The following is a 13,125-nucleotide window of genomic DNA, read 5'->3' on the forward strand; positions in this document are numbered from 1 at the left end:
TTCCTCGAAAATATGAATGTAACAGCTTGGGCTGTATAGCTTCCCAATAGATAGTGTACCAACTTCATATGAAATGGAAAGGGAAAAATATGCTCTGGACAAAATTTCTATCTAATCATAAAAGAACGTTTACTTTCAGCACAATTCTCTATGTTTATTCATCCAAGAGTGAACAAACCAGCTCAGGTTTTAGTGCAATGCGTGACCCGTTAAGATAGTCCCCTTCACAAATAAGAAAGTTTATTTTAAAATAAATGAGTTTATAAAATTCAATAAGCTGTTAGAGGTATTGTTTTGTTTATGACTTAAAATGATGAATAGATTCAGTTATTGTAAATTGTAGAGCATGGTTTATGACTCAGACTGATACATGAATTAAATCAATGAGAATTTTGTTCTGTAATATTTTTAATATAACTTGAGATTTGCAAGTTAAAGAGGAACTATTGCAAAACCTTCCACAAATAATTGTTTTTCCTCCATAATTCCATACTGATCAAAATCCTTGTTTTGTTCTTCCTTTTCAGAATTCTTTAATGAAAGTCTGGCTACCAAATAGAGGCATCACAATGGTTGGATTAACGCAAGAACTATCCAAATATATGCCATATGTTATAAGGCACAAACCATTCTTTGTCTTCCTCATAAAATGCCTGTCATAGAGGCAAGTAAAATGATATGGCTTCTCATTTTGATTCCAAATAAGAACCAACTAGAATACTGATTCTGCACACATGATCAAGGAAATTTTAGAGTTGCTTAGTCACTCACACTCTGGAGTTCTTAGCTTGGGCAAGGCACGTCTGAATTCTGGCTTATTTTCAAAGGCAAGAGCAAATAGCCTGAACTAGATGAGTCCTTTTTCAAAACAAGGAACAGGAAGAAATGATCCTACTTCCCCAAAAAAGAGTGGTTTCAAGACAAATATACTATGCAGACTGGACACACTCAACTGTAAGAATGTAAACTTTGCTTTCACTATAAATAAGGCCTGCATTCAATTCACAGAAGTTGTTGAAATTCTTTCATAGTGGCTCCACTGCCTTTTCTATAATAAAACTACTTTTAAAAAGCTTGTGTATCTCAGAAGGCCTGTTGTGCCTGCGTCCACTTCAGCCTGTTGAAAGAAGGCAAACTACAGTGTGGAACAGAGACTCATAAACATTTCTACAGCTTCTTGCATTTCAACAAGAAATAAGGCTAATTGTACATGACACCATAAGCCATAAAGTAGCCTGTTTGCTTTTGGATTAGAATGATGTATTAGATCTGGATGACATCTTAAAGGCCAGACCCAATACATTTAAAATCCACTAGAACATTGTTCCCATATGTAGAAAGTATATCTTGAGACTGTGCCGTAAGAATTTCTCTTTGAGGGGTCCTTGGTGTTCTCTGAGCTTGATTGTTTTCTTGCAGATGTTTCATTTCACAAACTAGGTAACATCACTGGTGCTAGTCCTGTATTTGAGTTGAGGAACCTTTAAAATACTATTTTAAAATAACATTTTGTGTTTACTGTAATTGCAAGTGGCAAAATAAACAATAAAAAGAGAAATTCTAAAATAAGCAATCAGAGTTTCAGCTTTGGAAGATGTTTCACTCCCGCTGTTTTTTTAATTGGTCCCTTCTTTGGGTCCAGTATTCTTTGGTTTCTTGGAATATTACACTTTCTCCTAAAATATAAAAAAAGAAGAAGAAAATTCAGAAAACACACTTTCACTTGCCTGTTGCTATAGAAACGTGGCATTTTGTGATAATTGTTATACCACTACTAGATAGCAGGGCTATAGCAAAATGGCCAGCCTCATTTGCAGATGGCAAAAAATATGGAACATTTATTTTTTAAGAAGGAAGACAAGACTAGATTTTGGCTGGGTTTGAAAGAGATGCATACCCTTTTACAATAACAGCAACCTGCTCTTAAAGAAATCTTTTAGCATGGCTGCCTTTAATGACAGCCAAAGCATATATTCCCCCCCCCCCAACATATTTTTACCATTTCATCTAGGACTGGATTGGATCAGATCGATATTTTACCAGGCACTAAACCTGGAAAATAAGATTTCCCTTCTATCATAACTTAAAATAGGTCACACTAAACTACAACAAAATTATTTGATTTGAGCTTACTATAATGTGTGAATCCAGGCCATTATGGTTTATAAAGAGTTAATTATGGCTTAGTACACAGAAGCAAGATTGTGATGGCTTGTTAAATAATTCTTGGTTATAATATACTGTGGCTTAGTATGAGGTGAGAATCAAAGAAATAAAAAGTGTGTGTTTTTAATTGCCTCTAGTGAGACCTTAGAAGGCATGGATTTTTTAAAAAATGTCAAGTATTGTCTGGAGAAAATATTCTTCCACATGCGTTGTTGCACATAAGCTACCTATATTCTGAGCTCTTTCCAAGAAATCATCTGCTTGTTAGAAAACTATTTGAGCCTATCAGCATATTGCATTATTTCCCATTTAGAAGAATGCTTTTAGATTTGACATTCAACTTGGTTGAATGTCAAACAGCCTACCACAGATTTGCAGGAAAGAGTAAGAGTCGAAGAAGTTGAAAATGATAATAAAAAATAGGTGGCACCTTGATCACACTGTAGTGGCCACCTTCTTGACTTTTTAATCATTCTTGTTATAATAATATTTGAAACAATTGATTTCTATTGCCTAATGCTTTTTTGCTCATATATACGTACATCTGCTACAAATAATGCCATCCAGATAGTTCTTAATAAAGTGCTTTATAGGTCCCTAAATAAAAATATTACATTGATCTCCTGATTTTGTGAAAGGGATGTTTACAAAATAATAATATAATGTAAGCTGTTTGAATTGTTTGCTATATACACTAGTACTTTTAGTTGGAAATGCCCCAAAAACTGACCAAAAAATCTTAATCTGTGTCTAGCCAGGCTTTTAAATTGTAGTAGATAAGACAGCTAGATTTGGTTTTCAAAATGGGACGCTTAATTCTAGTTCTAAGGATAATCATGAATACAATAATTATTTGCTTTGAGCAGATCACACAAATACCACACTCCAAAAGTCTTACATTCTAGACCCCTCAAATGGGTTGGCTCTTTTCATGATGAATATTTAATAATAGAGAAATAGACTACTTTTTGTGGTACCTATATAATTAAAAGACTAAGTATGACTTTTACAAACCTACATAAAGTAATTAGGAGGTGGAGTAGTGCCATCTTAAAATTATCCACATTATTATATAAAAGGGATTTGTACCAACTCTATGATGTTAAAGATAAGGTAGGAACTAATTTTCTAAAAAGTGGGAAGCTGAATTAGCATTAAAGATAATAATTCATTATTTTTCATTTTGTTATCACCTGTTTTAAAGTAAAAATGTAAGCTTGAATTTAGCATCATATCTGTAGACTCATCTGTAAAGCCATTTTTGTCTTGCACTAAAGTTTTAATTAAATATATAAAATTATCTTCAATTTTATTTCATTTTTTAATTTTTCAAAAGCATAAGCTATTTGAATGGTATTGTGAAGTTTTACTGTATGCACACAAATAAAATCAGGGCATTAGGATTGAAAATCAATAAATAAGCCAAGTATGCACACTATATTAAGCTGTGTTTTTCAAATTATGGGTTGTTGAATAAAACAAAACTGAGCATATTTATTTACTTTAAGTTTATTTTGCATTTTAACACTTAAGGATGTATGTATGTTGTTTTTCCTAACTATATCCATAACAATATCCCATGATAAGTGGCTTAAGAAATTACAACTCATTCCAATGATCTTCAGACAGCACTTTGAATCTAATCTCCTTTGGTCTATGGTTAACCATAGATAACTGTTGTGGCCCAGCAGGATCCGGTTGAGCTGCTGATGGACTCAGATAGCAAGGAACCATATGAGTCTGCCATGGAAGATGTGGAGGATCCTTTGCAGGATTCAGACTCAGAGCAGGGACCAGAAAGGCTGGTTGGCTACCAGAAGGTGCCTGAGGCATGGAGCAGTGGGGGGAGGATCAAAGGCAGTTTATCCCGGATGCTAGATTGAGAAGGGCTGAGAAACGGAAGACGCAACTCCATAGGCAGACTCATAGATGATAATTAAGCATAGGTGGTTGTGGATTGGCCCCTCCCAAGAGAGTTTATAAAAGAGGCGTTGGGAGGGGACATTTGCAGGAAACAACCGTACAAATTAGTAGTGAAGAAAATCTGTCTGTATTCTAGCCGCGTCTGTTCGTTTGGATTATCAGTGTTGCTTCATTTGAACTATCTGCTAAGCTATTTTATTGAATGTGAGTTGTCTGGGCCCTCAGCAAAAGGATTTGTTACCTCAGTAATTACATAGTGGCAAACAGCCAAGCCTGGGTTCTGGTTTATTCACAGGCCAGAGGGGGGTCAGAACAGGTAACTATAACCAAAATAAAACAATTCACTTTCAAGCTTCATGTGCTATGTGAACAGTATCATTTACCCGCCCGAGTGTTGACTGTTGAATGAAAGTTGTGTTTTATTATTTTTCTTTTGTTCACATTTTGTTTGTCTTTTGATATTGCACCCCCTTCCCTGTGATTGTAAGCCGCCCTGAGTCCCCTCAGGGAAAAGGGCGGCCTATAAATCTTAATAAAATGACTAAAAAAAAAGTATCAGGTAATTTACGAAATAGACTGGGCTAAGAGGAAGAATCCGGCCCAATGTCAGGGTATAACTTGGGGAATATGTCACTCTCCTACTAGTCCCACATCTTAGCATGAGTAATAGAACCATTAAAGCAGTAATGAAAACTATTTACCTCAGAACTTGGTTCTCCCTCTTCATTTCAACTGCATCCATTTTCTGCTTCTCTAATGGTTTTAGAGATCCTGATATCTGCAAAAGTCAATATATATTAAGCCCTACTCTTCATAAGCTTTCCTCGCTAATAGCACCTCTATATAATTTGCATAATGGTCTATCTGGACAGAATGCTTGGTTTGTAAAGGTTGCTCTAAAAACATAGTAGGTATACTTCATTAGTATTTGAACTATGATCCAAAAATTGCATTAAAATATGTGGCACATCACTCATTTTATAATGATTGCATGATATTACTGAGGACTAGCTAAGATATACCCCTATCACTAACCTGGAAGTAGAAGATAATGAAGGCCATAAAGCAAGAAGATATAACAACTTAAGTCGCCAATATGGGTTTGGATTCTACACAATGGCCTATGATACTTTCATGAAAGACTACTGGGAAGAGTTGGGACACATCTCATTAAAATAAAGAGTGTTTGGCAGGGGCTCACTAAAATGTCAGGAATAAAGTGCCAGATTGAAACACAGCCAAGGACCAGGGCCAAAAAATAAGAACACAAAAGAGATAAGCACTAGATGAAGATCAGTTTTGTTTAGGACATTATAACAGACACTCAAAACCTCAGAAATTTATATACCAATGAACAGAGTTTAGGAAATGCTAGACAACTAGCAATCCTAACTTAAGAAAACAAATTTGATGTCACAGACATTACTGAAACTTGATGAGATGACACCAATGATTGGCACAAAGTTACAACTTATTCAAAATGAACAGACCAAATAACAGGGAGTATGTACACTGCACTCTACATAAATAAAAAATATCATTGCACATTTTGGAATCAGTTGAAAGGATACTGTTGAAAGATTTGCTTAAGAATAAAGGAGGAATAACTGCTATAAAGATCATCTAGGCAAGTTTAACAATAGAAACATCTATGTAAACTATGTACTCTAACAGCACCTTCTACTTCTATTGAAGATGGAGAGCAAAACTATTTCCTTTTATAACTGAACACACAAACATAGAAAGAAAAAGAATGAAAAGGAACCTATTTAGATCTCAATAGCAATCAGCTATTAATCAAGTTTCCAATGCTCTGGCATTGGAATGTTCACAGATTAAACTAAATCCTTTCAGTGATAGTTAAGTGTTTACTGAATGCAGAAGTTAAAAAGAGAAGATGTCCATAGACCAGATACAACTGATTTCTTTCCTTTTCTTTCTTTTCACTCTGCAATGTATATACATTTATTACAAAATCCAAATGCACTAAGAGCTAGCTTTACAAATGGAAATGTTTTTCAGCTAATGCACCTCATTCTATAAGACAAGAGATAATTATACAGAGTGAACCATTTGCATGCTGGTTTAAATACATGGATTCATGGTTAATTGCAGCCTTCTTCCTAGATTTGTACATGATGAAAAGAATAGCAGTTGTGTAATAGAGGTAAAATACAGTATCTTTATTTTTTTTAACACTATTTAAAGAACAGTTTCTTTGAGACAATAGAACACAAAGTTTATCTTCTTTATTACACAATAACATACATAGATACGCACACAAATGTACAAATGAACATTGTATTACTGAGAGGCTTACTGATTCATGAGGAAAAATATTATTAGACTATAGGTCTATAATTTTGAACAATAGGAAGACATTCCAATTACAAGAAAAACTTAGAAACTGTTATTTATTTGTTTTCTCATAAAACAGAAAACTTTAAACCTGTCTTTAGACTACTCAGGTTGGCACACTGAACAATTCTAGCTATCGAAAGGGTTTGAAAATGTGATTCACTAACACATCAGCTTGATATTGAAGGAATCTGGCACAAAACAAAATTGTATGTTGGACTGCAGATATTAATTTCATTTCAGTTGTATTAGTAGAGAGCAGATATTTCCAATAAAAACCAGAAACTTGGGAATATGGTTGAAAAGATTATCTACTGCTCCTTGTTAATACAATTTAAAATACTCTATAATCAATATCTACAACCCACACTGAGATTAACGTGCAGGTATTGTTGCAAATATGAGATACAGGATCATTGCAAATAAGAACCTCAAAGAAGCGAAAGGGAGAACATGAAAAATTAAGTTGACTTGTATAATAGTTTTAACAGGTTTTCTTTTAGAGTAAAGGTAAAGGTTCCCCTCGTACATACTGTATGTGCTAGTTGCTTCTGGGTCTAGGGGTGGGGCTTATCTCCGTTTCTAAGCCGAAGAGCCAGCACTGTCCGAAGACTTCTCCATGGTCATGCGGCTGGCATGACTAAACGCAGAAGGTGCACAGAGCACTGTTACTTTCCCACCAAGGTGGTCCCTATTTTTCTACATGCATTTTTACATGCTTTCCAACTGCTAGGTTTGCAGAAGCTGGGACAAGTAACAAGAACTCACTCTGTTACGTGGCACTAGGAATTTGAACCGTTGAATTGCTGACTTTCTGATTGACAAGCTCAGTGTCTCAGCCACTGAGCCACCATGTCTCTCTTCTTTTAGAGTACCCAACTACTAATACAAAATCTTTGCAAAAGATTTTTTTAAATCCAGTGGTACTTGTTTCCTGAAGTTATCTGCCTTTGAAAAATTTGATAAAAGTCAGTTAAGCTAAGTTAGTAGGCTTGTATTAAGCAGCAACAACAAATGACATGAATGGTGTTACAATTAGGGTTAACATGTTATGAATCTTCTCCAGTTCAGGATTATCTATGGATCACCTATCCCCCAAAATCATTGCCTATCTATCAAGATTTGGAAGAAAGAGCTATTTCTAGAGCCTGCTCTTTAGGAAGTGCCATTTGTAGGGATCTTGGACTCAAGGTCTTCTGATTCACTGAGCCTACAGAACAGCATTGTTCCTGACATCAGATAAATTCCACTTCTTTTGGCTTTTTCACTAAATCTTTATAAAGTAAGACAGTTATATTTGTCATTCCTCTGGTGGGTGAATCTCTTATGTACAAGTAGCAATAGCAATAGCAGTTAGACTTATATACCACTTCATAGGGATTTCAGCCCTCTCTAAGCAGTTTTACAGAGTCAGCATATTGCCCCCAACAACAATCCGGGTCCTCATTTTACCCACCTCGGAAGGATGGAAGGTTGAGTCAACCCTGAGCCGGTGAGATTTGAACAGCCGAACTGCAGTCAGCTGAAGTAGCCTGCAGTGCTGCATTTAACCACTGCGCCACCTCGGCTCCTGTATCAGCAAAGTACTTTTGCTGATACAGCTTTCATCTTATTAAAGGTCTATAAACTGCTCAGAATTAGTTATATTTAAAATAGCATATAAATGGAATATAAAGTATAGTGTTAGTCAAGACAAGAAAGTCACTGTGCTCCCTGTATTCATTTTTCCAGAGAAAATTACTGTCAGCTCAGTCCAACACTAGGAACATAGATTAGGACAGACAAAAACAGTACTGATAAACAAGATCCCTGGGAGATAAAGTAATCAATCAATAACAATTTTGTTTGAAAGTCTTAGTCGAACTCAAGTAGTACTCTTTGTACTGTTGCCATGTTACCTTATCATTCTGACCTCACTGAATACATGACATTGTGCTATATCCAATCAATTACAGTCAATCACTAATTTTAGTGCACCAATCATAAGTATATTGTAATTTGCAAAAGTCTATATGAAAGGTTTGCATATACAATCCTTTTTAGGTAGCCTCAGCTGTCTCTGGTACCGTTAATAGAGGGTCTGACACCTACTACTGAGGAATTCTCTGGAAAAATTATCCTATAATTACCGTCGGTGTTAGTGGGGGGGCAGAGATCGTCCCCTAGGCCCCTAAATTATGGGGTGCCTCAGGGCTCGGTCTTATCCCCCCTACTATTCAACATCTACATGAAACCGCTGGGAGAGATCATCCGCAGGCACGGGATTAGATACCATCAATATGCGGACGATACTCAATTGTATCTGTCCGCCCCGTGCCAACTCAATGAAGCGGTAGACGTGATGAGCCGGGGCCTTGAGGCCGTTATGGACTGGATGAGGGTTAACAAGCTTGTGCTCAACCCGGAAAAGACCGAGTGGCTGTTGTGTTTTCCTCCCAAAGATTTGGCTAATATTCCACCACTCAGGCTGGGGGGTCAAATTTTATACCCCTCAGAGAGGGTTCGCAACTTGGGAGTCCTCCTGGATCCACAGCTGTCATTTGACCACCACTTAACGGCTGTGACCAGGGGGGCATTCGCCCAGGTTCGCCTGGTGCGCCAGTTGCGACCCTACCTGAATCGGGAGGCTCTCACAACAGTCACTCGGGCCCTTGTGACCTCTAGGCTGGAATACTGCAATGTGCTCTACATGGGACTGCCCTTGAGGAGCATCCGGCGACTTCAGCTAGTGCAGAACGCAGCCGCGCGAGTGATTGCGGGTGCACCCCGATTCACCCGCATAACACCTATCCTCCGCGAGCTGCGCTGGCTACCTGTCGATCTCCGGATGCGCTTCAAGGTGCTATTAGTCACCCATAAAGCCCTACATGGCAGTGGATCTGGATACTTGAGAGACCGCCTTCTGCCAATTACATCCCTGCGACCAATAAGATCCCATAGATTAGGCCTCCTCCGTATCCCATCGGCCAGCCAGTGTCGGCTGGCAACTACAAGGAGGAGGGCCTTCTCAGCAGTAGCCCCGACCCTTTGGAACGAGCTCCCCGTGGAGATTCGTACCCTCTCCACCGTCCAAGCCTTCCGCATAGCCTTGAAGAACTGGCTCGCCCGTCAGGCCTGGGGATTAGGATAGTTACCCCTCCCGAATGATGAATGTATGTTGCCTACTATTTTATTATATGTTTCTATCTTAATGTCTGTATTCCCCCTTCCCGGTTTTGTGTGAGCCGCCCTGAGTCCCCTCAGGGAAAAGGGCGGCCTACAAATACTAATAAAACTATAAACTATAAACTATAAACTATAAAAGCATAATAAATAAATTAAGTAATACAATTACATAACACATGAATGTGATAGTTATAACTACCTACTGCTTTATTTACAGTCACTGAGGTAATTTTGCCTCTTCATTCAATTTTCCTTCTATAGCAGTTGTAGACATACGATATTTTTGAAAACTGGACGTATGCATCTATTGAAATAGGCTATGATTCATGAGAATAAATATAATACATTTGTTAATCTTTAGAAAGCCCCAATATATTTTTATGTTTTCATTTATGTGTACATTTAATAAGCATTGCAAACAATGCAAGAAAGAGCCAAGGTGGCGCAGTGGTTAAATGCAGCACTGCAGGCTACTGCTAGATCAGCAGGTCAGCGGTTCAAATCTCACCGGCTCAGGGTTGACTCAGCCTTCCATCCTTCCGAGGTGGGTAAAATGAGGACCCAGATTGTTGGGGGCAATATGCTGACTCTCTGTAAACCGCTTAGAGAGGCCTGAAAGGCCTATGAAGCGGTATATAAGTCTACTGCTATTGCTATTGCTAAAAAGAAAGAAAGCACCCGCAAACCTGAATATTTCTCAAACCTCCAGCTTTTAACAATTAAAAACTATTGCTCAAAATACTACCATTATATTGCTAATGCTACTGAAGAGTCAATTGTGACTGGAATGATATTTAAGTCTAGTAAAACCAACAAACAAATCAACAAATTTCATTAACTTTTCCTCCCTCCCTCTCAAACAAAGCCTCACTGATAGAACCAGGAGAATGCAAGTGATGATGACATGTCAGGGCTGACTTTTCAGTATAAACACTTGTTTTTTTAATATTAAATTAAAATAATATTATCACAAGCTGATCAATAGCAATTCATGATTCCAGGAATATTTCAAACTGCTAGGTTCAAATGTTTTAAGCTTTAAAGAGTTTAAGACCTTGTCACTGAAAAGGCTGACATTTCTAATGTGAGGTAAAAATAATAATAATAATAAATATTACTTCGGTATTTGAAATACTGCATGCCAAGAAAGACATTCACGAATACTGAAACTTAAAAAATATCCTCTGTGGCCTTTCAAATGCTACTAATCTTCAATTTGACAATTCCAGCAAAAATGGCCAATGGGGAAAGCCCTTTGAGAAATTGTGCAGATGGCTATAGGAGAGATAACATTTTAAGTAGAAAAGATATTCTACTAAATATCTTTAACTACTAAAATTACAGTAATTTTTTTTGTAATTCTGCTATGCCTTTTCGTTGTGTTGCTAATTATATTTTTAGAAGAATTTATTTTGTAGCTGAAAAAAATCAAATTATTGTCGCAGAATTTAATCTTTTTCTAGTGTATCTTGCCTTCTATTTTTATAAAGGAAGCCCTACTTGTTCTTTATAAAATTTTAGATTCAAATGGAGATTATTCTTAAAAATGGAATTATTGTTCTCACTTCAAACCACCCGTCTCCTTTAAAAATATTTAAATATATTTATAAATTTTACATATTTTAATAAATTGTGCTAGTCTGAAAAGCTATTATCAAACTCCTCCAGACTTTGGGCTAATGTAGCCTAACAATGTCTTCTCATAATATTTTAGAACATCTTTGCATCTGTGTGTAAAGAATTTTAGTGTTATTAGGTGGGAAAATAGTGCAAGTTCCACCAAGGACTTTTGCAAAGCGTAGTTGGAAGATGAAGCAAGAAAATAATACTCATAATCCCATTTTGGACGTTTTAAAGATAGGCCCCAAACATAACCAATTTAAATACAATGACAATAAAGATTATACTTATACTTATTGAATTTGTACATTAAAAAAAGAAAAGAAAGTCACATCCAAAGTGACTTATGAATGAACGTATATGGAAATACCATGGATTGTTGATAGGTAAGATAGGTGAATTTATTCTTACTTGTAATCTGAAGCAAAACCAATAAAATTACAGTCATAGGCTCAATAAATAGTTTATCTTCCACAACATAGTGCTCTTTTGCAGATGTAACACTTCCACTAATTTTAATAGACTTGGGAAAGGAAGAACCAGGGGCAGAAAAATAATGAGCAGTGACATTTATGAGTGTACAAGTAATACACTTTAATACAATACACAGTTTAGTTAAGAGTTAAGGATCAGTAACATCATATAGCCAATTTTAAGTTTACAAGGGCAGAAAGAAAATGGCAAGACTGATTAACATTTCCCTCCAGCATTCTAGCTGACTCAGCTTTGCAGAATTTTCTGGCCAAGAGGTGAATCAGCTTAAAATAGACAAGGAAAGTTCAGAAAGGAAAGAGTAATGATTTGTTTAGGACAAAATATTTTCTTATCATTCTTATTTCTCCAGAGCTTTTTAGACTTACTTGTGAGATCATTGCTAAGTATGCACGGCATTCATCATTGGCTTTATGGTAAGCCTAAATTCCAGAAGAAGAAATAAGTGAAGAAAACAGAAAATTAGAGAATAGGCATAGTCCAGGATTCATATGTATGCATAGCAGTGATGGGTTGCAGGCGGTACGCCCCAGTACAAGCTTACTGGAGCCTAGCCGGAGCACTGGATACCGTTCCGGTACGGTGCTCTGGAGGGCCCACCCGCCCACCCGAGCTCCTTACCTGTCTTTTAAGGCTTCCTCGCTTGGCGCGCACAGTGCCTATGCGACGCTCTGCGGAGCAATTGGAGCATCGCGGAGACACTAATACGCAAGTGCGTGCTGCGCATATCCATGTGGATGCAGCCAGGCCCGTTCCAACCGTACCGGTTGGAACCCACCACTGATGCATAGGTATGTACAATCAATATAACAGGTGATCATGAAGCACCTTAGATGGATCTATTTTAGAAGAACTATGGTAGATACAGACCTTTGCCTCTTGATCCAGTCTAAGTTCATACTCCTTCAGCTGGTTCTGGAGACTTTTCTTTTCCTCTTCCAATTTTTGAAGAAACTGATTTAAAGAATCCTGACATTAAATATGTAAATAAAATAAAATATACCAAGTTGTTAGTTTTACTGCTATTCTGTTACCGAATGAAAAAGGCCATTAGCAATTTAGAATTGATTGCATGCTTTAAACCCAATTATAAGCTATAATTTCAAAATATCTTATTTATTTGCCTAAGCAACTGCAGAGACATACAACAGGATTGGTTTGGGGCTACTTTTAATTCACATGCGTGCACGCACACGCACACAGACTAATAAATCCATTAACCCCTTATTAAAGAAAATAGAGCTACAGAATTTTATATCTTTGTTCCTTGTTCAACAACAACATATCCATGCAAAAACTTGCCTTCGCTTTTTGATTTTTCAGAGCCTCATGGATGGTTCTTTTTAGATCCAAGGGAAACCATGAAATATTGCAGTTTGAATAAGACACAGACTTCAGGAA

At 36.9% G+C, this 13,125-nt stretch overlaps 1 protein-coding gene across 3 annotated transcripts in view; it reads right to left on the minus strand.

The window, feature by feature from the left end:
* Positions 1–390: 390 nt before the first annotated feature.
* Positions 391–13,125, minus strand: part of CCDC169 (coiled-coil domain containing 169) — a 32,124-nt gene continuing 19,389 nt past the window's right edge. Inside the window, exons 5-9 of one of the 3 annotated variants that reach the window (XR_015697470.1) lie at positions 12,595–12,693; positions 12,093–12,146; positions 9,816–9,929; positions 4,791–4,867; positions 1,636–1,676 (exon numbers count right to left, since the gene is read on the minus strand). Coding sequence is in view for 2 of the 3 variants with exons in the window: in XM_014062628.2 (XP_013918103.2) it covers positions 1,574–1,676; positions 4,791–4,867; positions 12,093–12,146; positions 12,595–12,693 (333 nt within the window). In the remaining variant the exon portion in view is untranslated. Of the gene's footprint in view, positions 1,677–4,790; positions 4,868–9,815; positions 9,930–12,092; positions 12,147–12,594; positions 12,694–13,125 lie in introns of all 3 variants that reach the window. The other 2 variants (XM_087721300.1, XM_014062628.2) reach the window with 2 other exon arrangements.

The sequence above is a fragment of the Thamnophis sirtalis genome, unplaced genomic scaffold (genome assembly GCF_051295495.1).
Source record: "Thamnophis sirtalis isolate CommonGarterSnake01/CBP01778 unplaced genomic scaffold, rThaSir2_p1.2 scaffold_8, whole genome shotgun sequence".
NCBI classification, from domain to species: Eukaryota; Metazoa; Chordata; class Lepidosauria; order Squamata; family Natricidae; genus Thamnophis; species Thamnophis sirtalis.